The sequence below is a fragment of the Pleurodeles waltl genome, chromosome 6 (genome assembly GCF_031143425.1).
Source record: "Pleurodeles waltl isolate 20211129_DDA chromosome 6, aPleWal1.hap1.20221129, whole genome shotgun sequence".
Classification (NCBI taxonomy): domain Eukaryota; kingdom Metazoa; phylum Chordata; class Amphibia; order Caudata; family Salamandridae; genus Pleurodeles; species Pleurodeles waltl.
In genome coordinates this window covers 685,525,325-685,548,900 of record NC_090445.1, presented here as the reverse complement: position 1 = coordinate 685,548,900, position 23,576 = coordinate 685,525,325, and the positions used below count along the sequence as shown (strand labels likewise).

Genomic DNA, 23,576 nt, shown 5'->3' with positions numbered 1-23,576 from the left:
ATAAATAACATAGAAACTAAAAAGATTGAATAAGGTGAGCAGTCTAAAAAGATAATATAATTTCAGTCCTTAGAGATGGATGATGATGCTCGGAGGAGGCTGTAGGTGGAGCTGCCTGAAGAATGAGTAAAACTTTGACCTCCCAGACAAGAAAGAAGGAATTGAGACAATGAAGGGCATGATTGGGAGTGGATTTGGGGCATGGAACAGCAATAGAAGCAACAGACTAAATCCGAGAAGTTGAATGAGAACGAAAGAGAGACACATATGCTGGAAAGCTTCAAAGTAAATGAGCAGCAAAATCCTGAGCAGAACAAGTAGAAGAAAATCATGTGCTTGCTCTGAGTTTTTGAAAGAAGGATTATTTAGCAGCTTTTAGCTGAAGTACAGAACTGCTGTGAGCAGACATTAAAAGAGACAAGTGGTCAGCCGACCAGTGTTTAAGACATACATGTTCAATTGACGTACACAAAGAAGAAAAGTCGGACATGAACCAGGTTTGCACATGCTTCCGTGTAGGCTTAAAAGTGTTTTGTGGGGCGAGAGAATCCAAGATTGAGGACAAAGACCTAAAAAAGAAAGTACAGTCAAGAGTGAGGAAGGAGGAAATGTAGGTAATGGGTAAAGAGTAGTGGGACCAGTTTTGCTGGAGAAATGTGACTTTTTACAATGAAGCTATGTAGGCTAGTAAGAGTAAAGGGGAACAGGAAGGATTAACTGAGAGGGTAGTAAATGTAAGAAAATTATCACATTGTCGACAGTAAGCAGAGAATAGTGCAGAAACTTTTAGTCCCACTTCATGTGACTGTGAGAAGTTGGCACATCATGTACCATGACAATTTTATGTCTGTCAGAGCATTCATCATCAACCAGGCTCAACAGGGTGCATCAGTTGCCCTCTCAAGGTTCCAACTTATTGTTCCATGCACTTTTCAGATGACACAGTAGCTGATAAAGTTGCATTCTACCTGACTCAGCACATAGGCCAAACTAGATTACGTTCCCCACCCCAGAGAATGAAAAATTTTAAAAATGAAAACTAACAGCCTGCATGAAATACAAAGATATAACTACAAACATGCATGGATATAAACTCAAGGCTTTGAGTGCCCATCACATCAATGCACAAAATAAAAACAGTATTACTCAAGATAGGTATTGTAAACAAAATGTTTATCAGATGGACATAATTAAGTTCTAGAACATTTACGTAAATAGTGCAGAACATTGCACTAACATTGCACATTAATTCGCAATGCTGCATAGAGAATAAATGGGGCCTGATTTAGAGTTTGGCGGACGGGTTTCTCTGTCACAAACGTGACGTATATCCTGTCCACCGTATTACGATCTCCATAGGTTGTTATGGGATCACGATACAGTGGATGGAATATCCATCACGTTTGTGACTGATATCCTGCCAAACTCTAAATCGGGCCCATGGTGATTAACTGCCCACTTAATCGTTGAATCATACACGGCATCTATTTATGACACAGGAAAGTCCTTAGTTGTGACCTGCTTCTACAGCTTTTCCAACAATGGGGCTCTACTCAGTCAGCCAACATTTGCACAGTCATCCAGTGCACTGGTGTGCATACATGTTACCAGACTCGGCATCCTCCAAACATCACGCATGTCCACTTCCCTAGGATTTCTCCTTAATGATCCTGAAAGGGTCCAAGAAACCCTGAAGTTCCCTTCCCCATTTTTTTTTTTTTTTTTTTTTTTTTTAACCACACCTTCCATCACCCACACAACATTTGCTCCTTTTGAATGTGTGTCTGATTGTACAAACCTTTATACTTGCTTTGATGTTCAGGAATATTGACACACATCAGACTTTGCAATGCACTTGTCCATGCATACATTTTTTGCCAAAAGGGATTCAGTTTCATTCTTGTTACATGCCACTTTAAAACAGTGACCACCCCGCTCTCCTCGTCATATTGTGCGGTGTGGTTCTATGGACCCAGGTAGTGTCCCTCAATACCTGTTTCAGTGGTATGCTGAATTGTAATTTCTTTTGCACCTGAGCCTTCACTAACCTGTTTATGCTTTCCACCAACCTGCTTGCCTGGGTTGATATACTACTGTACTATGATGTGCAATTAATAAGTCACTGAGGAATTCTTGCCTGTTTTTGGACACATTGCACTCCTTAGTTCACCATGATATGCTTTTAATGGCAAAAGAATGCGTCAACACCAGTCCAATTGCAGCAAAATTTGCACATGTGGCAGCAGTCCAGTTGGTCGTACAGCCAGCAAAAAAGTATACTTTTGTCTATGGTGCAGCAAATAAAGAAGAGCATATAATGCTGACTTTGATCCATGGCTCACTAAGCACCTCTTCTGGAGATAAGGGGTCTTGTTGCCGTTATCAAAACGTGCACCCTTCATATGGCCTTCATAACACCTTCCATCATCCAATACTTCTTGGGCCACCAATACCTGTCCTTAACTCTTTACTAATTTCCTCTTCAGGTGGCCGTCATGGGCCAGATTCACCATCTTTTCCTGAAACTCCTTTTAAGTGCCTCTATTCTATGTCATCTATGCAACGCCTCATCAACCAAATCTGCTAACAAAAGAACAGTTCTAAGGTAAAAAAAAAAAAATGGTTTACTAAACCAAAAAAGAATCAAAAATATCAAAGTTCTTTTACAAAATTTGTTTAAAAAATAATTAGAATCCTAATTCAAATTAATGGAAAGTCCACCAGAAAGTGAAATGCCCAGCGCAATGCCAGCACATGGTTTAAAATTAAATGTCTTGCTTCCTTACGGCATAAAGGGTTACGCTTCACATTTCAACACATAATATTGGTAGGTCAATCAAGACTTTTCATTTTCCACTTAAATGGAAAGTTCAACGCAACTGAAATATCAAAATGATTTTCTCAAGCATAATTGGCTTAAAAGCTTTTAGACAAATTGTAAATTATGTTCAATTCTTGTCCCATTTTGATTTGCAGTCTTGTCTTCTTGATGCTTGTATTTCCTTCTTCCTCTTTTGTTCATTGTTTGACCAAATCTAATTTGTAACCACTCAAAACAAACCACATATTCACCACTCTTGTCCAACACCTCATCCTTCATTTATGCCTCTGACTACTCCTCTCACCATAGCACATTGACTTACCCACAACACTGACAAGGGGTACAGTCCAATGGTAACTGAGAGATAATCATTACTACCATTCTTAGGGCCTGGTGCATACTCTGTCGGGAACTTACATTCTCTAACACTTTCTTTCCACTTCCTCATGCATGGAGTCGCCTCTCTCCCCCTTTATATGATCCAGTTGTCTATGGTTATTCCAGGCCAAAAACAGTAGATGCCACAAACAATTCTGTATTGCCCATATGAAAGCTAGTGCCTCACTTTCAAGTTGAGTACTTGGCCTCAGCCTCCTTAAGGAACCAGGAAACAAATACTTCCACCATTTCCTCTCTGTTCTCAATCTTTAATCCGTTTTGTGATAACCCCGGATTGGCTTCCTCCTCTCTTCACTTCATTGGAAACTTATCTTTCCATGCAAACATCTCTTTTTTAATCATTAGACTCTTAAAGGATGGATTGTATTGTATTGGTTTATTTATAGAGTGCATTCCGGCAAAAGCATCGAAGCGCTAGTCAAACCAGAGACACAGGGGAAAAAAAGCACAAGCTACCCCAAAAGAGTCTAATTTGCAAAAAGCCAAGTTTTAAGGCTTTTCCTAAAAGAAAGATGAATCGACATTTGACGAAGCGAGAGGGACAGGCCATTCCAGAGCTTGGCCGCTTCCACCGTAAAGGCCCGGTCTCCCCATCTGGCCTTGTTACAACAAGAATTGGTACTTCTCTCTTTTTATTGTGAGGTCACGCATCTTTAGCAAAAGTACCTCATGATGATCGTTCCTGTCCTTACCATAACCACAATATGGTCCTAGAAAGATTCTTACTTGACACTAGCAATTCAATGCCACCTTAATAACAGGCTACATAAGATGACAGCAAATTAAGGCATCCAGTAAAAACGAAACTCCGCCACAGATCTAAAAAGATGTCAGTGGCATAAATTCTTCACTTAGTGGTAGCCAAATACATATCCATTATGCTGAACATTTGCGCTGCGTTTACAATCGGCTGCTCCTAAGCAACACTACACAACAGCTGTCTATCCAGTTACAATTAAAGGTTCACACACCTTTTTGAGACATACCCTTTGAATGCAATTTGCATGGAATAGTATATACACTGTTGATTTTGGTTTTCTCATACCCAGTAGGGTTTATATTTAGCTTCCACAAGCCAGTTCCATCGGGACCAAACTCTCTCACTCCCAAATCTGGTCCCTGATGATTGTGATAAAGTGGCTTATTAATGGGGGTCGTTGTGAGACTTCACCAAGTAATAATGTCATGATTCTGTATCAGGTCCAGTTAGGTTACTTTACTTTAAACCTCATCTCAGTCCTGGGTAACTTTGGCACAGAGCAATGAAGCTTAACTCGAAGGAAACAAGTGCAAAGCAATCATCAGTTCCAAGTGTGAAAACACAACACAAAAATACCACTCCAATATATAAAAATAGTATGCATTTTAAGGCATAAATGGACTTTGAAAGGACAAAAATCAGATTAGGGGAACCAGAGATAAGATTTATTTGAGTATTAAAGTTTTCTAGTGCCAAGAAATGCAAAGCACCAACCGCCGGTATCTTGTCGTGCTAGACCTAGTTAAGGTTAAAAATTAAGGCTGACCGTGATTGAACGCAGGTTGGCTGTAGGAACCAGGTTTGCCCAGGCGAAAAGTTTACATCTGACTAAATCCTTTTTTCTAGAGGACTTTTCTTGTAGACAGGGTGGGCTGCTGGCTGGATCTGAGGGAGGGCTTGATGACGGCAGGGTGCAGCTCGGTGTTGATCCCACTTAAATACTCCATGATGGGACATAGAAACGTTTTTTCAAGAAGTGAAGCTGCTTTCAGCAGGTCAAACCATCAAGTTGAAATCAACTGGTGATATGAAGACTGCGATTCTGCAGCAGTTCCATGTTAGCCTCTGATTCTTTTGTGAAGAGGTTCAGAAAACATTTTTAGATGTACACTCTTGCAGTGTTGAGGTGGAGAGTGTACACTCTAACATCAGCAAGGTTCCACTACCTTTTGACCACCATTTGGCAAGTTAGGCTCAATCTCCCAGAAGCCACTAGCACTGTCCACAGCAAATTCCTTTGAAACTGTTCAGCTGGACTCTTCTTGGTTGCATGCTTCTTGCAGCTTTTGTAATCCTGGAACTTAACAGGGGGCTAGCCAACTACCCATTGGAGACATTGGAGCAGTTCCAGCATTTGAGATATCACTCTGCAAGTAAAACATCAGGCTCAGCCTTTCTTCTGAATTTGTCCTTTGGTTTGGCATGTGCAGTCCTTTTTCTACGGGTTCAGCAGTGTTCTGAGGAATGTTGCCAGGAACGCCACGTTTATGCCTGACACTAGCTTGTGCGTGGGAGTGACTCCCAAACCAGTAAGGTAGACATTTCCATGGGCAACCCTACTCACTTTGACATAACTTCTTAGGGATGTGGCCCCAAACAATCGCACAGTGCCCTGCTGTCCACCAAAATCTAACATGGCAGAATCTTTCACCTGATTATCAGAGGTTTAGGCACAACCCCAAGGTGTGGCAATGGAAATGAGCAACTCCCTGTGCAAAACCAGTCTGGGACGTACATATGCAACCTTCTACCTATGGAGCCTAAGCCAAGTTTTACTGTTGTCAGTATTATTACTTGTTGAAATATAGTTCAATTAGAGTGTCATCAACCAATCCTGAGTATCTCCACCAGGGATCCCAGATCTCATAACATTTATTGAGGGCAGCCCATCTCATGGAACCTTTTCATTGATCCATACCTCTTTTCCATTCTATTATAGTTGGAGGGTGTGCAATATTTCCATCTCTGTGTATTCTCCTTTCGTGAGTGAAAAGTCCATTACCAACATGTCTGTGTCTGTAGCTGTCCCAGTCACTCATGTCCCAAAGAAATCATAACTTTATATTGAATTCACAGAATGTGCGATACTTTTGTTCCTACCTGCTACCATATCTTGGAATTAGGAGGCACATTCAGATACCTTGAAACCAGACTGCATTGCCAGCTTCACATCAGGGGTAGGTGAGGGTATGTAATGAATCCCATCCTGTATAGCCTGGTGGTAGAATAGCGACATCTGTATAAGTATTTGATCTGAATGAGGCGTAGCTGAGCCAAAATGGCCTGCTCTTAATGTTCCAGCCTGACTGCGACTTAATCTTCATCTAATTTGCCAAAGTCTCTGTTGCCATATTTGTCTGAGTTTGATAAATACATCTGGTGCACCCACTGTGAGGAAGCAGTAAATATGTGATGTGCTTTATTTCTCTAATACTTTGACTTTGTCGCCTTAGCCTCTAGGGAATTAAACTTTACAATGGAGGAGCCTTTTATTCTTAGTGTGTTGTAATCATAAGTATTTGTAAAATTGAGAGTGGTGAAGAGTTAATTAGTCTGTGAGTGTTTCAAGGGACTTAACATGATCAGTTACCTAGATGGTATTTTCCTTAGATATGTTATTGAGATACCATTGTTTAAATTCTTCTAACATTGACATTTGTTTGAGTCTTGTACCAAGCTATAGACGGGATTTGTGTGTCATGACATCGACACTCTAATCCTCTTAATTGCCCTGTTACATCTGCTAAGGGTTGTTTTTGTGCGCTTTACAGGCAGGATCATAGTGTTCTTCTCGTCAATAGAGATAGTTTTTACTCGCTACAAATTGATGGGTCATCTCTATTCCTAAACATGCAGTCATTTATCACAGGGAGCTGAGAGGCCCAGTAGTATAGACAGATGTCAGCCATGCCAAGCTTGTCATTATACACAGACTGCATACATTTGTCCCAAGAGATTTTGGCGGTTTCTTTGCCTACACCACCCTCACTACCTGGTGAACCTCCTGGAGTTATCCCTAATAGAGTTCTAGGGGATAATCCTGTTTTACATATATATGTTTTGAGCATCTTGAATAATTCAACCTGATCAAAAGTGTTAATCGGAAAAGCGTTCTATTTTTTAACTCTTTACAGAGTTTTATAATCATTGGGGCCATGTTGAGATCCTATTAGGTTGATGAGTCTGAAGATATACCAGTGCCAAGATACTGTCTGTGTGAAGCTTCAGAAATGAAGCTCATTCCTCCCCTGGTGCTCCTTCTTTTTTATTGGAAAGATTATTGATTTGGCAAAGTTCACTGATAGTCCATTGGCCTTGCCCTATATCTCTAAGATGTGTATTAGGCATTCCCCTATCTGTCTGGCATGATTAATGAAGAGCATTATGTCATTCACATAAAGGGAGGCTGTCTTTCCCAGTAAAATCCCCAAACCAGCCTATCCCTCTGAATCCAAATTGCCAGGGCTTTCAGTATCAAAGCAAATAGTAATGCAGAGAGAGAACAGTCCTGTCTTATGTCATGTTCAATAGGGAAAGGGAATGATGGTATGTCATTGACTTTTACTTCTCTCCAGAGTTTGTTTTTGCAAATGTATGCAAAGGCCATGAAGGATTTTTTTCCCTTTTTTATATTAAATTCTACTTTAGTTCCGGCATATGCAGTTGTTATAAGCACCTCTGCTCTCCATGCATTGCTTTCAGCGCTCCTCCTTCACCATTGCTGTGCTGATTTGCATTGCCAAATCACATTTTCACTATGAATTTATCTTTTATTATCACTTACCTGAGGAGTACAGTGACATGGTGCCACCCTAAAATGGCTGCCACAACATGACCTTGTGTATAAATCATAGTGTGTTGCATCCTAGACAATGAAAGACGTATGTCTTCGTTATCGACACACAACTGCCTTAATACGCTAATGACAAGGATGTGGTGTTCTACAGTACTGTAAGATGCCATGCTCATGCAATGCCCATTGGTACTATTGATTCACAGGTACATATTCAGCATAGTACTTAGAAAAAAAACTTAGGCTATTCACAGTGCATCATCAACCTAGATTCTTCTGGTTTCCAAAGATCAGCCATTCCCCCACCACAGTGTGCAGTTATTTTCACTCAGCTACATCTATAATGGCTTGAGGTTTGCCACAGCAGAGGCGAACACATCACCATGTTTTTAGCCCCTCTTCGGGTGAATGAGGGAAGACAACTCCAAGCATCAGGACACTTTTTTTTGGTACCAAAGCATTCTCCAATAAACAGACCCAGTAGCTAAACATGGTACATCAACTACCGATCTCAGTGTTCCAGCTCACTTCTCTGTACATTCCAAATGACAAACTAGGTAATTATACCTGGCTAAGTATTTAGGACAAGCTGCAATATTGAAAGATGAAGGAAGGGCATGGCCAAGATGGCGGGGGGAGTAGGAGCGCTTCATCTCTGCTCCTTCACTTGGCCTCCTGTTTACCACTTATAAGTGCCTCTGGCCGAGCTTTGTCAGAGAGAGGGCGAGACACCCCAGCATCGCCTGTATGCCCCTTACTGCCTCGTGGAGAGCTGCCTGCTGCTGGGAGTACTTTGGCAGTGGAGAGATTGCGTGAGTCACACCTATCAGGGCACCTGTGATGTCTTCACCCCCAGGGAGCACCTCAGGGAGGACACAAGCGGTGATCAGCACCAACTCGAAGCCAGCTTGACTCTCCTGGGCACGGACGGTGCAGAGGCCTACAGGGCCTACCACAAGTACACCTGCACGGCTTGAGCCCTCGGGCGTGTGTCTGAAGAGTCAGCCCACTGGGGGGAGTCGACCATGCCCCTGTTCACTGCTTGGACTAATTGTTGGCCGACCCTTGGTACTGAGTCAGGGCCGTAAAAGACTCTGGAACGCCGCCTCAACATAGCAGATCAGGACAACGTGACTCGAGTACTCCGAGAACGCCTGGGCAAATATTAACTCAGAGGGACCGTACACTGTGAGAGTAAAGGAACTGTACCCCTCAAAGACTTACACCTGGCCCTGCCCCTGTTTGAGATAAGGTTCACTGGTTACCAGCTGTTGGGAGACCAGTGACTGGTGGGAAGACCGGGACCCCCGTTTCTGATTAGTGAGCCACAGATGAGTGTCCAGTGGAAAACCGGTGATCTACACACAGCAAGCCGCCAACTCTACACTTTACCAGTGTTGGCACTGCCAGTAGGCCATTGCGGTGGCAACTGTCTACTCTGGGTGTGATACATTGGAGGTGAGATAGGGCTCTAACACTTGAAGTCCAGCCCATACTGATCCTTCCAGCCCTGACCTTCCTCAGTTGTGGCGACCCACAAGTCACACAAAGACTCGTCTTTGAGAGCCCTGCTCGCTACAGGCCCCTCAAAGAAAACCGATGTGCACAGTGAGTGGAGTCCCAACAGGGAAGAGAGCCCTCAAGTCACAGTTGCACTGACAAGGGCAGAACCCCCATTAACTAGGGCCTTCACGGAGGGTCTCTTCAGTTAGCTTTGGCAGGATATAACACTCTTCTATGTAGAAGCTTCGAAAGGCATACATATTACATGCAACTTGAAGGGATTTAGAGAACTGGCACATGGGAAGATTTTCCTACCTAAGCTGTATAGTGGTGGTTAAGATGAGCCTGCTATAAAAAAAAATATACTGTATTACATGTTGGTGCTCTACAGCCAACTGGTGGGGGTATTCTATCTGTGATGCAACAGTTTATAAAGGGGTTTATATGGAAGGGAAATAAAGCCTGAATGTTGAGGCGACAACAGTATGCTCCCACATCTGATGGAGGACTTATTCCCTCCCTTAAAACTGCTATACAGCCACCCAACTATGCTATGTGGTAGACTGGCACCGCAAGACCTCAGAGAAGCACTGGTTCTTTATGGATCAATCAGTCACCAGCATTCATGGGTGAAATGCTCCCTGGCTGCCTAACAATCGCAGACCATGGGGGGAGCATATATCTGCCTGGTAATGCGGGCCACTATGATGGGATGGAACAGTGAAGCCCTCCCACTGGGCTTGACATCCGTGCCCTAACCATTGACTCTTGTAAATAGCAACCCGAGTTCCCGCCAGTCAGGAATGGCAGTGTCTTCCAGGCAGCTCACAAACTGTAAGCGTATAGGTGCTCTTTAAAACCAGCATGGTTTGCAGCCTTTAAACAACTACAGAGGGGCTACAGCCTGCCAGGGATATTAGTATAGGCACTACACCAAATATGCCTCTGGGTGGCACAGCTCCAGATAAAAGTACCTGCTGCCCATCCACTGGTCTCATTTGAGAAATGGCTGCTCACCAAATCTGATGATAAACATTTGGTCTCTGACCTATACAATCTACTCCTCAGACCTACCCCACAATCACGGTCGGCTGAGCAGAAGTGATAGGAAAAAGAGCTAGAACGCATATTAACAGATAAGGAATCCGGAATACATTTTATTGCACATGCGCAGCTGGAACCAGTGCCGTGGGAAGGAAAGCCATGATTAAGGTCATACTCTACAGGTACTGCCCGGGTCCACACTTGGTACCCGAACAAGTCTCCAGACTGCTGAATGGGATGTGGCTAGTCTGGCATCCTTACACATCTTTAATGGAACTGCCCAAAGCTTCGGTCCTATTGGTCAGCAGTACTCAGCAGCTTCAACAAAATATTCTATACAGACATCCTCCGCCTACGTTCTATTGGGACTACCCAATGCACTTAACTTCCCACTATTCTTGCACCGAGGGAGAGCGATGGCCCTGGCTGCGGCTAGATATGCTATTTTAATGCTGTGGGAAGGAGACCCAGTTCCAGGTTGTGAGGCATGGTTACACAGTCTTTGGAAACTAATGGGAATGAAAAAAAATTCCAGCAACACTCGAGGCAAAAGAGGCTTCATTTCAGAAAGCATGGGCACTGTGCATCAACTTTTTCCAACAAGAACTCACCTGACCCAGATACTTAAGGGTGCTTTACCACACCATCAGGGACACTACTGCATAGTCTAGCCCATTATTCCCTAAGAGTGGTAGTGGGTACATAGGGCATATATGATGTTCTTTGCCGGGCCAGAGCTAGGAGATGAAACCACTGGGCATTGTGAACGATGGAGAGTGGCGTGGGAGGGACTGTTTGGTTGGTGGGTGGAGCTTTAAGGCTCTGATTTGGAGAGGGACTTTGTTTTCTACATTTGTGTTTTTTTTTCTTCCTGTTGAATGCATGCCACCAGGTATGTTGTGCCCTGTGGCCTTTGGTAGTAGGTAGTATTCCAATGTATACCAATAGACCGATTTAAACCTAGAAAATGAAGGGAAAAAAAAAATTAAGTTCCAACGGATATTCATGAATGTGAATGGAAAGTAAAGCCAGCAGGGCAAGATAGAAAGATCCTCTGAGAATGTGCAGAGGTACCATTAACACATTGTCTGTTAGTTGAAAGTTGAAGTCACAAAGAGAAAGCAAAGTGGATGTGTGAGGGAGAGAAATCAGTGCCCATTCAAGACCATCAAAGGACTGATTTGTTTATATAGAATTAGAAGAAATAAAGAAAATGAATTAAAAGAAGCAGCAAAATTACTTCCAAAAGATGTGATATGAGAGAAATCAGTAGTGAAGAGCAGGGTGAGAAAAGCATTAGGAGACAGAGGCTGGGGTACTCAGGAAGGCAGCAGCTGTAGTAACGGTGGTAACCACAGAAGCTGAAGGTTTGATGAAAGAAAGGTGTCCAGGGTAGACATAAGTTCATTGTATAATGACTTTGCATTGCACCTCCCAAGAGAGAGAAAAGTGTTTGAAAGACATGGATGAACAATGTGGTAACATCTATAAGCATGATTGGAGTCAATCATTTATTACAACATAAAATGTTTTACTGACTAGTTCCCATCTTGGCTGATGCATTTGGTCACAGGAGTATGGTATGAATTTATTGAAACATCTTCTGTACCACAGACTTGATCCAGAAAGCATGATAGGGCACCAGAAAAGGAAACCTAATTTATACATTGCACATGGTAAATATTTAACAGTTAAAGCATTTAAGAAATTAATATTTCCGATAATGCCTATTCTCTGGAAAAACAGAAGGGAATGTCTGTATTATGAATGATGTTCAAGCTTGTAAGTGATAGTAATATAACTAGAAAAGTATTCTTTACCTTTCAGCATGGACTTCTTTGACAAAGATGGAGTTATGAAGGACATTCGGGCGATCTTTCAGGTTTATAATGCTCTACAGGAAAAAGTCCAGGTAAGACTACGCTTTGCTTTTTGCATCTGGATCATATTGATTAGTGTGTAACAGTGTCTGCAGGAAGCTTTAGTAAATATGTGTCCTGTGATTGCAAGTAGTTTTGTCAGCTTTTGTGCTGTGTTTTAACAATCCGTGTTGATCACTATCTGTGGTAGGTTTCAGGTTGCACCTGAACGAGTCTTACTACAGATAAGGAACTTTTTCTTCTAATGTCTACTTCTTCTTGGAGAGTCCTCACTTGTAGACTAGATTCCCAAGCAGTCCCTTTCTTAGGAGGGTTGATGGATGGTTATATGTGGAAGTATTGCAAGAGGGATCTAGCACAGTTGTCATTCCTGTGGATCTAGAAATACCGACAGTAATGCTTAGCAAAAGTGTGTAGGGACGCCAATGTACCTGTTTCTCAGATCTCTGCAATAGGAACCCCTTTAGCAAGGGCAGAGGTTGACGATTTATATCTGATGGAATGAGCCTTAATTACTTTTGGGGATTTCTTTCTTGCCCAAAGCTTAGCAGGTCTTGATGTAGAGAATAATTAATCTGGACACTATCTGCTTCTGGACCTTGCTTGGAACTGCAGTACCAACGAAGAGCTGGTAACCCACTCATATGCCCTTGATTCAGTCTAGGTAGAAGCTGAACACTCAACTAGGATCTAGCCTATGCAGCTGCTCTTCCTGATTCTTCGTAATGTGCGGTAGAAGGAAAGAAGGCCAGTTGTGTGATGGACTGGCTTAGGTGAAAAGTAGTCGCTACTCTAGGATGACAGCAAGCCTGGTTCACAACACCAATTTGTCAGGGAAAAATGAGAGTAACGAGGGACAGGAGCCCATGGTCTGTAATTTGCTTACCCTTCTCACCGAGATAATAGCTGCTGAAAGTACGGTCTTTAGGGTTAACACCTGCTGCTGGCAATTGTGAAGTGGCTCAAAAGCAGTCCCCATCAAAAAAGGGAAACCTTGATTATGGTCCCACCTGGAGCACAACAAAAGGAGTTTGTTACTGCAGATTAGTCAACCCTTTCAGAAAATGCATCACAATGGGGGATTTCAACATAGAATTCTTGTCTGGGATGCAGAGGAGCAGTGACAGCGCGTCCACATATAATTTTACAGTGCCTGTGTCACTGCCCTTCTGTGCTAGAGGGAGTGCGAATTGCAAGATCTGGGACAAATGGGCCTGAAGAGAGTCTACATTGTTGTCTGGGCACCAGAAATTAAGCTGTTCCATCTCCCAAGAATAAACAGATTTAATGGATGGGCGACAAGCTGACCGAGGTAAGTGCACCACCTCCGGTGCCAGCTGAAAGGAGCTTAGATGTGCATTCTCAGTCTCCAGGCATGATGATGGAGGCCTCAGAGATTGTGGTGCATTGCCATTCCCCCTGACTTGAAAAGAAAGTCCGGACTGAACAGCAGTTTTAGCAGAGGGCTGACGGTGACGCTTCAGAGGGCTGAATACTATAGCATCCTTGACCAGTTCAAGGCGATCGGAATGACATGGGCCCGGTCTTGGTGAATCTTCCTTAGAACTCAAGGAGTTAAGGGTGGGGATTTGGGCACGTATAATGCAGCTGAAAGTTCCACTTCAACTGAAATGCATTGCCCAAGGTTCCCTTCAACAGATATTGTAGGGCACAGAACTGCTGACATTGAGCATTTTCAGAGGAGACGGGCAAATGCATTGCCCAAGGTTCCCTTTAACAGATATTGCAGGGCACAGAACTGCTGACATTGAGCATTTTCAGAGAAGAGAGGCAAGTCCACTTGAGTACCCTACTGGGTGAAGATGTCCTGGACTACCGGCGGCAGGAGATGCTGTTGATGATCAGTAAGATAATGCTGGCTCAGACTGTCTGTTCTGACATTTAGGGACCCTGCAAGGTGATTGGCTGTTAACCATATCCCTTGGCGGTGTGCCCAAGACCAGAGTCTCAACATCACTAGGCAAAGGAGATGAGACCCCACTCCCTCCTGCTGGTGCACATACCACATTCTCATCGTATTGTCCATCAAGACTCAACAGACGGATTGAGGGGACTAAGCCTTTGAGCACAGCTGCATTGGCCACAGTACCAGTGCTTTGATGTTAAGCGCCTTTTCCTGTGAAGACTAGGGGCCTCTGATCGCCAGATTCTCTGGGTGAGCCCGCCACCCTGCAGTGGTGACATCCATCACTACCATGGCCACGGTCGAAGGGGAAATGAAGACCATCTCGGTGTGAAGGTTCCCCAGCCGTACCAACCAACTGCAGTGCTCGAGGAGATTACAGTGGAGCCCAGAAGGTTCTCCTGTCTTGGAACCGGTGGAGGCACCACTGCAGATCCCTCATATGCCAATGTACATGTGTTTCCACAAGAATGCTGAAAACCAGTAGACCTAGCAGGCATAATACTTTCTGGACTGGAACGCGCATGCCCTCTAGGGAGGATAAAATCTTCTTCAGGTTGTCGACAATTCACTGGGAAGGAGGGAAGACATGGAGAAGGGTTGTGTCCAGAACTGACCCTGTGAACTGAAGGTTCTGGGGCGGCACCAGATGAGATTTGACGCTGTTCATTGAAAAGTCCAGGTCAAACAGTAGGAAGACTGTGTACTGTAGATGACCCACCACCTCTGACGATCTGGTTTTGGTCAGCCAGTCAACTAAGTACGGGACGATTGGGATGCCTGACCTTTTGATTTGGGCCACAACTACCGCCATCACATTGATGTAGACTTGAGGTGCCAATATCAAGCCAAACAGGAGTAACTCAGATTGGTAGTGTATACAACCCACCCCAAAGCGCAAGTACTTACAATGAGAATGCAGGATCAGAATGTGAAAACATGCATCCTGTAGGACATGTGATACCATCCAGTCTCCGGCGTCCAACGCCAGCAGGAGCAGAGCTAGAATCAGCATTTCTGAGGAAGAAATTTAAGTTCTAGAGCTCCCAGAATGACTGATGCCGTTTGAGAAGGAAATATCCCTACTCCAGTAACTCCTCAGCTTATTTCAGTGGAAGTGCTACCACCTCTTGATGCAGGATGAAAAGTTGGTCGGGCGGAAGAAAGGCAGGGCAGGGATGAGGGGTGAAGCCTGAATGAAATGTAGGATATAACACCTTTCTATGATCTGAAGGACCCACTGGTGTGAAGAAATGTCATTCCAGCCCGGTAGGAGGGAAGACGCACGCCTCCCTACAGGCTCTGTGTAGATTTGGAGAAACAATCTAGATTTACTTTTCTCCTAGTGCAGGGGATGAAAAGGCTTGCTGAAGGGATCCATGACCTTTTCCTATGGTCCTACCATGTATTCCTTAACTAGAAGATTCTGGGTGTACTTTGCCTGTGGCTGAAAGGATTGGCACTGGAGGGAGGAAGGAGAATCCTCTTGAGAACCCCTGAAAGTCCCCAAAACGGTGGTAGTCCCTGGTAGGCTAGGTTATTGGAGTCCCAGTGGCCAGGCTGTGACTCCTTGAAGCATTCCAAAGTGAAGTCAGCTTTGTTCCCATACATGTGAGCGCCATCAAAGGGGAGGTCCATCAAATTGGTCTGTACATTGGAAGAAAACCCAGAGGTCCAAAGCCAGGCGTGCCGCCATAGAGATGTGGAGTTACCCATGGCATGCACCACAGAGCCTGCTGTGTCCAGACCGAACTTGATTGAGTGACAGGATTTGTTTTGTCCATCTCTCACAACTTTTTGGAAGTGGTATCTCGTGTCCTATAAGGAATGTGTGTATCGCTCCAGAACCCAGGTGGCATTAAGGGATTTGAGTGCCATGCTGCCCACTGAAAATGTTTTCTTCCCCCGCTGTTCAAGGAGTTTTGATGCAGTGTCTGAAGGCACAGATGGGAAGGTCTCTGATAATTGTCCTGAAGAGTATAATTAATGGGTGACCAGACTTTCTGGCAATTGGTATTCGAAGAGGAAGGATGGATCACCTGCAGCAGGGTGGTAGCGTCTTGCCACAGCCTGTTGATTGCCGGTGATGAGATGGGCTTCTCCCCAGCTGCCGTGATTGGATCCAACACCCAGGACAAAAGTAGTTCTGATGTGGCTGGGAGGAGCATTTCGGTTAGTACATTTCTCTGGAAATCTGCTGTCTGGAGCTGCAGCTCTAGCACTTTAGCAGATTTCTTGACCACTGAGTGTAAAGAAATCACTTCTGGGGTAGAGGGTCTACGTCTCTGGGCCAATACATAGGCCTGCTAGTAAATAGATTTGCTCTCCTCCCCATCGTCACCATAGGCAAAGAGATTTATAGATTCTGAGTCTCATCCAAAGAGTTTGTAGATCCTCTGTCTATATTCTTCCTCTTCTAAAAGTCTCTGTGCCTCCCTCATGGACCTCTGCTGAGGCACAGTCTCCATAAAAGTCCGAGGGTGCCCTGATGGATTTGTGTCTGGCGCAAGAGGAGGTGCCGTTGGCGGTGTTTGTGGCTTCTATGACAGGGATAGCCATAAAGTGGATGACTGCCACGTTGTATAGTTGAGTGCTGGAGAAAAAGCTAGAGGACCGGGAACTGATCCCGAACTGCCCAGAGCCGAGCGACACCAGGGCCAAGGGGATAACATTGGCAAGGCTGTAAGACTCAAGGGCATGCCTGGTGGTGCCCTGGCTCTAGCAAAAATGCTATTCATTGCTTTGAGGAATGGCTGGCATTGGAAATTCTGGGTAAGATGGGACTGATGCCAGTGCAGCAGAACATACCAAAGGCAATGTAAGAGACTGAGGTAACTCTGGGCCCTGGTTCTGTGTAGGCACTGGCGTGGGGGCCACTCAGAGGAGAATCTGCTACCTCTATGGCAACCAACTTTTCACTATGGATGAAGAGCCTGTGGGAGGTGAGAGATTTGTCACGCAAAAATCATGATGTTGAAGAACATAATATTCTATTTTCTTGTCTTGGGTTTAAGAACTTTGAGACTGATCCAAAAGGAACGATGCATTGCCAATCCATAACAGCAGTCATAAGCAGTTAGGTGTGATGAATCTACAGTTGCATTTATGACTTGGATGGAAAACATAATGTCCTCTGTCAGGGTATCTTGAAAATCTTCCATATCCTCATGCAGAGGTTTTTCACATACATTTTTCAATAAACATCTGCAAGGAATACCATAGTAACCTATAATTTGTTGAGTAAAGTCTTTGCTCAGGCAACTTTCATAACAGTATCACAGCACATAGAATTTAATTGCACATCAAGGAGTTTATTCTTTCTCTGGATGTAGTCTAGCATGATATTTCAAGCACTTGGAACAATGGTGGAATGTAGTTGTGGATTTGCTAGTGAGAAAAGTCTATATCTGGAGCTTTGCGTTCTTTTAGTAGTTTAGCTAGAGCTGACCTAGCTGTAACTTGAGTGAAAGCCATAGTCTGACATTCTGTGTCTAATTGTGGAAGTCCTAAGGAAGAATTGGTGTTGTAGTGGAATTGTGAAGGTGCATGAAGCTAGTACTATTCCTCAGCATCGCCAGTTATTTCTAGGTAGTGATGGCTTACTAGTGATGGTTGATTTACATGTAAAAATGTTTGAATAATGATTTGCAGGTTAAATTAATCAGTCTGATTCAGATGTTTGTGTGTTTGTGACAGTTGGTTTGAAAAGTAGCATAATTCAGTCTGGGTGGTGCTTCCACAGAGAGTTGGTCACTGTACTGTATGCTGGGGGGGTGCAGATCCTTTGATGTCTGGGTCTTGTTTTTAGATAGTATTTGTGAAGCAGACATCCCCTAATAAAAATATTTGTGCTTGCCTTCCTCTCTTGAAGTCATTAAGCACACCATAATAAAATGTGTCTCCTAAATCGGTGGAGAAGCATAAAACCACCAAACAGCGCAACGCAACATTTGTTGAAGACCTCATCAACACTCTGCTCTGCTATATAGCACAAGATTATTCACCGAATAAAGCAAGGAAAAATACTCTTGAAATATCGACTCCATAATCCCATGCACAAGAAATTGATAACATCAGGAAATTGATGAGGGCTGACAAATGTCTGCTCTTCCACCCTTAGATACAATCTTGTAAGGAAAACCAGAAAGGGAGCACCCTGCCTCACCCTCCAGCTTGCAGTCAGCCCTAAGGCATTATGGTAAATGCAGTTAAAGTCAGTTTTTTTTAATCCATAAAGTAAACTGTAGTTTTTCACCTTAGTAGGTAGCAAGTGCTGTAAATCTCTGGACACGTGTTTCTGGGTTCAGCCCTTCATCAGCAGAGAGCAACTTTGTCTGTGAGGTTGCTGGAAATGCTGCCAAAAGTCCTCTCAGGTTTATGTACCACTCACTGGCACGCAGGTGATCTTGTAACAGGTTTTATTGTCCAATTAAACACACATTGCAGATACGTGGAGAGCATCCTCTATGACATCTTCTAGCAAGGTTTATAGGGTGCCTAGCTTTACAGTTCCTTTAAGCACTAGCTAATATTCTGCCCAGCCACTCAGCTTTCTGTTGAGCACTAAAAATTACCGACTTAAAGTATGTATTAAGTATGCAGACTCCGGTGTCATGCCCACTTCATCCAGTTTGAGGACCCTGCTTAATGACCGTCCAGTGACTTGTATCCCAGGATTGTCAACCAGGTTGTTCATTTGGTTTCCAGGAAGTAACTTTCAAATGTATACTGATTTCAGGTAATATAGGTCAATGTGTGTTGTATGTTTTTAGGTAATATTGGTCTGGATGTTTGCAGATAGCGTCAGTCAGTGTTTCAGGGACAGGGGACTGCTAAAAATATTTGTGACTGCCTGTCGATCTTGATCCTTAACTTTTGTTAGTGTTGACTATTGTCACTTTCCTCTTTCCAGGTGCTAGCTTAACTGTAAGATGTATTTTGTGCTTTCAGGGAGTGTGTGCCGATGTGGAGAAAAGTGAGAGGGTTGTGGAATCATTCCTGACTGAAGTTAATAAACTAAGAAGACTAATCAATGAACAGAAAGAAGAGCGAGAACGTGAAAGTGAGTACATGCTCTGTTGTACCTGATCCTACAGACTTCTGTACTAGGTGTGCCATCTTACAGCATTCTGTGCCAGGTAATGTGCCACCCAAGCCCTGCAGCCCCAGCAACCATATGTATAGAAGGCGGGCGGTGTGAAAGTGTCCACCCATTTTCAATGCAGTCTTTAATAGGAAGTGTCCTCCTATCCTTTGCAGCCACATGTACGAGAGGTTTCATCCCAATCTGAAACCATGTGTGCCATAAGCACTGTCACTCCAGACCTGCAATTTATCTGACCCAGAGAGACTTCTTTAGCGAATAATAAACAAAAGAGGCTGCCTTGAAGAAAGGTTAGCAGATGGGAGAAACTTAATATATGAGATACTGTATGCTTCCTGTGATCACATGGCTCATAGGTGTATGTCTATGGGCACTACAAACACATTCCAAAGAGTTGGACATCATTTCTTTTGCAGCAGGTTAAAGATACTGATGATGATTGTCTCGAAGACTACTGTAATGTTAACTTGCCTGCATAACCACCTTCCCTGCATTCGGATGAACTCAGCTTCAACATACCATCTTTCTTGGACTAGGTGGCCTAGAGAAGATTTTGTTTGTCCATGGACATTAAAAAGTACTCTTAATTAGTTCTTCTTCTTTTAAACTCCTATGATGCAAAAAATATATATTAACTCAAATGTGCTGGTCATGTTTATCCCCTCTTACTCACTTTGATGAAGCATCACAAGAATGCAGTACACTCTTAAAATTAAAAGTTGAATGCATTTTTTAAGTTCCTTGGGTCCTCATTCACTTGAATCAAGATGTGGCTCCCATTCCATTCCTTCCTCAACCTTATTGATTACAATCTTAGAATTTGGCAATACAAATGTTCCTCAGACTTGTAAAAATAGAAGTGGGCACTCTTTTCAAAATGAGCACAGGCAATTAATCCATAGTCCCTCAAGTGAACGCATCAATTTCGGTATGATCCAAACCTCTTAACTTCAACTAACACCTTTTCATGATGCACTGTCTGGCACAGAGCCCTGAATCCCTTCAACAGGTGAACATGTTTTCTGTGATATGCCTGTGAAGTCGATCCAGACCTGCTACCTCAAAGCTTAAAGAACGCTTTCTGCCCATCTGGATTGCATTCCACCCATAAGAAAGGGGCCACTATGGCTTTCCATGGTAGTATCTGTATAGTTGACATTTGTAAGGCATCTACATAGTCCACTATACCCAACTTTACCAAACACTGTTGTGTGGATGTGCTAGCTCACAAACTAGCTATAATTGATCAGAATGCCTTAAGGACTTGTTGCAAACATCTGCACCATCCACTGCTTAAGGTCTATGCAGAATGTGTGTATCTACAGCCACATATGCTACATAAGGAAAATGTTTCTTACTCTGAAAGCATCTAGTGCTGTAGACTCGCATGCTTCCATCCACCTTCCCGGGTACTAGTGGTTGCCATAGATATTCTTCTCTTCAATATTTAAGCTGACATATACAACTTCATGCATGCTGTAGTATCTACTGATCCATCAGTACGCTCACCTGCTTTGTAAAAAGTTTTTAAAATGGAGTCGATGCCCATGCGCATCACCAACTCAGGGAGTAGTCACTGTATCTTGTGACTTGAAAGACTTAAAAAAAAAAAAAAAAAGGTTGCACACATCTGAGCCCAACATTAGATCCCAGGAGTATGCAGAGCATGTGAATCTACAGCACTACACGCCACAAACAGATGCTTACAGGGTAAATAATTTTTTTGTCTTAAGCTCCCACCCTCACACTTAGCCCATTTTCAGATCTTAATTGACCGACTTGCAAGGTATGGGCAGTCCCTTCCAGGGTCCTTTTTAAACGAGACCATTGTTACCATGACTTAGATTGCATATCAATATGGTACCTCAGAAAAAAGTTCAAGGCCATTAACAAAGCTTCCGGTTAGCTGAGCACCAGGACTTTGGAAAAATAGAGGTGTGCACTCTTTTCAAAATGAGCACAGACTATTAATCCATAGTCCCTCAAGTGAACGCACCAATTTCAGTATGATCCGAACCTCTTAACTTAAACTAACACCTTTTCATGATGCACAGAGCCCTGAATCCCTTCAACAAGTAAACGTGTTCGATGGCATCTGTAGCTGTAGATACACATGGTATGCATGAGCTCGCCATCTGGTGTTGGGTCGGAGTGTTACAAGTTGTTTTTCTTCGAAGAAGTGTTTTCGAGTCACGGGACCGAGTGACTCCTCCTTCTGTGCTCATTGCGCATGGGCGTCGACTCCATCTTCGATTGTTTTCTTTCCGCCATCGGGTTCGGACGTGTTCCTGTCGCTCCGGGTTTCGGAACGGAAAGATAGCTGAAAACGGAAGATTTTCGACGGTATCGTTGCGATCCGGTTCGAGATAGACACATACGACGACGCGTTGAACATCGAAGCGCTTCGGTGCCCTTCGGGGTAGATTTCGGCACCCCGTCGGGGCCTAGCCGGCCCGACCGCGTGGAGAACAACGCCGATGGAACGGACCCCGTTTCGATTCTGCCCCGAATGCCACAACAAATATCCTTATACGGACCTACACTCGGTCTGTAACCTGTGCCTGTCACCCGAGCACAACGAAGAATCCTGTGAGGCCTGTCGGGCGTTCCGGTCCCGAAAAACTCTGCGCGACCGTCGAGCGAGAAGACTGCAGATGGCGTCCACGCCAAAGGAGCGTCGACAGTTCGAGACAGAAGAGGAACAGGAGGAATCCTTTTCCATCCAGGATTCAGACTCCGACGAGCTAGACTCTACAAAAACTGTGAGTAAGACGTCGAGATCAGAACTTAAAAAAGGAAAGAAGGCCCAGGGGACGCCACTGCCAACCGGCCATGGCTCCACCCAAATTCTCGGTGACCAACAATCGGCACCGAAAAAGGCCCATTCAGTGTCGAGATCGTCCGACTTCGGTCGAGACACCGGCACGCAGCCTCCTCGGGACCGAGAGAGTGCTAAACAGAAGCATCGACACCGAGAGTTCGGTGTCGACACGGATCGACGCCGAGACAGTGGCGCCGAAGACCATAGAGGCCAAGAATTTTCGGCACAGAAAAAGAGGAAGGTTACCTCGGAGCCGAAACAATCAACAGGGTTTTCGGAGCCGAAAAAAGCGACATCAGACCCTGTTTCAGGCTCCTATACTGAAGAGCATTCTATGTCTTCACAAATGAAGAAACATAGATTTGAACAAGAACTGCAATCCACTGACGTGGATCACACGCAAAAGCGTATCTTTATTCAGCAGGGGACTGGGAAGATCAGTACCCTTCCACCTGTCAAACGAAAGAGAACGCTTCAGTTTACTCCTCAGCAACAAACAGCACAAAAGGTAACACCTCCTCCCTCGCCTCCACCTGTAACTCCGGCTTCGCCAACTTACACCCCGTCACATTCGCCAGCTCACACCGCCATGAGCCACGATGACCAAGATCAGGATGCGTGGGACTTGTACGATGCACCAGTGTCTGATAACAGCCCAGACACATACCCAACTAGGCCATCACCACCGGAAGACAGCACAGCCTACTCACAAGTGGTGGCTAGAGCAGCACTATTCCATAATGTGGAACTACACTCGGAACAAGTAGAGGATGATTTTTTATTTAACACCCTCTCTTCAACCCACAGCTCCTACCAAAGCCTGCCGATGCTCCCAGGCATGCTACGCCATGCAAAGGACATTTTCAAGGAGCCAGTTAAAAGTAGGGCAGTGACGCCTAGGGTGGACAGAAAGTATAAGGCGCCTCCTACGGACCCTGTATTCATCACCTCTCAGTTGCCACCAGATTCTGTGGTGGTAGGGGCTGCCAGAAAACGGGCAAATTCACACACTTCTGGGGATGCACCTCCCCCAGATAAAGAAAGCAGGAAGTTCGATGCAGCCGGGAAGAGGGTTGCTGTCCAAGCAGCAAACCAGTGGCGCATCGCAAATTCACAAGCGCTGCTAGCGCGATACGACAGAGCCCACTGGGATGAGATGCAGCATCTCATTGAACATCTCCCAAAAGATCTGCAAAAAAGAGCAAAACAGGTTGTTGAGGAGGGTCAAAACATTTCCAACAATCAAATACGCTCCTCCATGGATGCAGCAGACACGGCCGCAAGGACCATTAATACGTCGGTTACCATCCGTAGGCACGCATGGCTCAGAACGTCTGGATTCAAGCCAGAAATTCAGCAGGCAGTGCTTAACATGCCAGTAAACGAAAAACTTCTGTTCGGTCCGGAGGTCGACACAGCCATAGAAAAGCTCAAGAAGGACACTGACACTGCCAAGGCCATGGGCGCACTCTACTCCCCGCAGAGCAGAGGATCTTATAACACCTTCCGCAAAACACCTTTTAGAGG

At 44.3% G+C, this 23,576-nt stretch overlaps 1 protein-coding gene across 1 annotated transcript in view; it reads left to right on the top strand.

Moving 5' to 3' along the window:
• ABRAXAS2 (abraxas 2, BRISC complex subunit) overlaps nt 1-23,576 on the top strand; it is a 222,665-nt gene that overhangs the window by 160,664 nt on the left and 38,425 nt on the right. The window contains exons 7-8 of the mRNA XM_069239121.1: nt 12,148-12,232; nt 19,075-19,186. Coding sequence (XP_069095222.1) covers nt 12,148-12,232; nt 19,075-19,186 — 197 coding nt within the window. The remainder of the gene's footprint in view (nt 1-12,147; nt 12,233-19,074; nt 19,187-23,576) is intronic.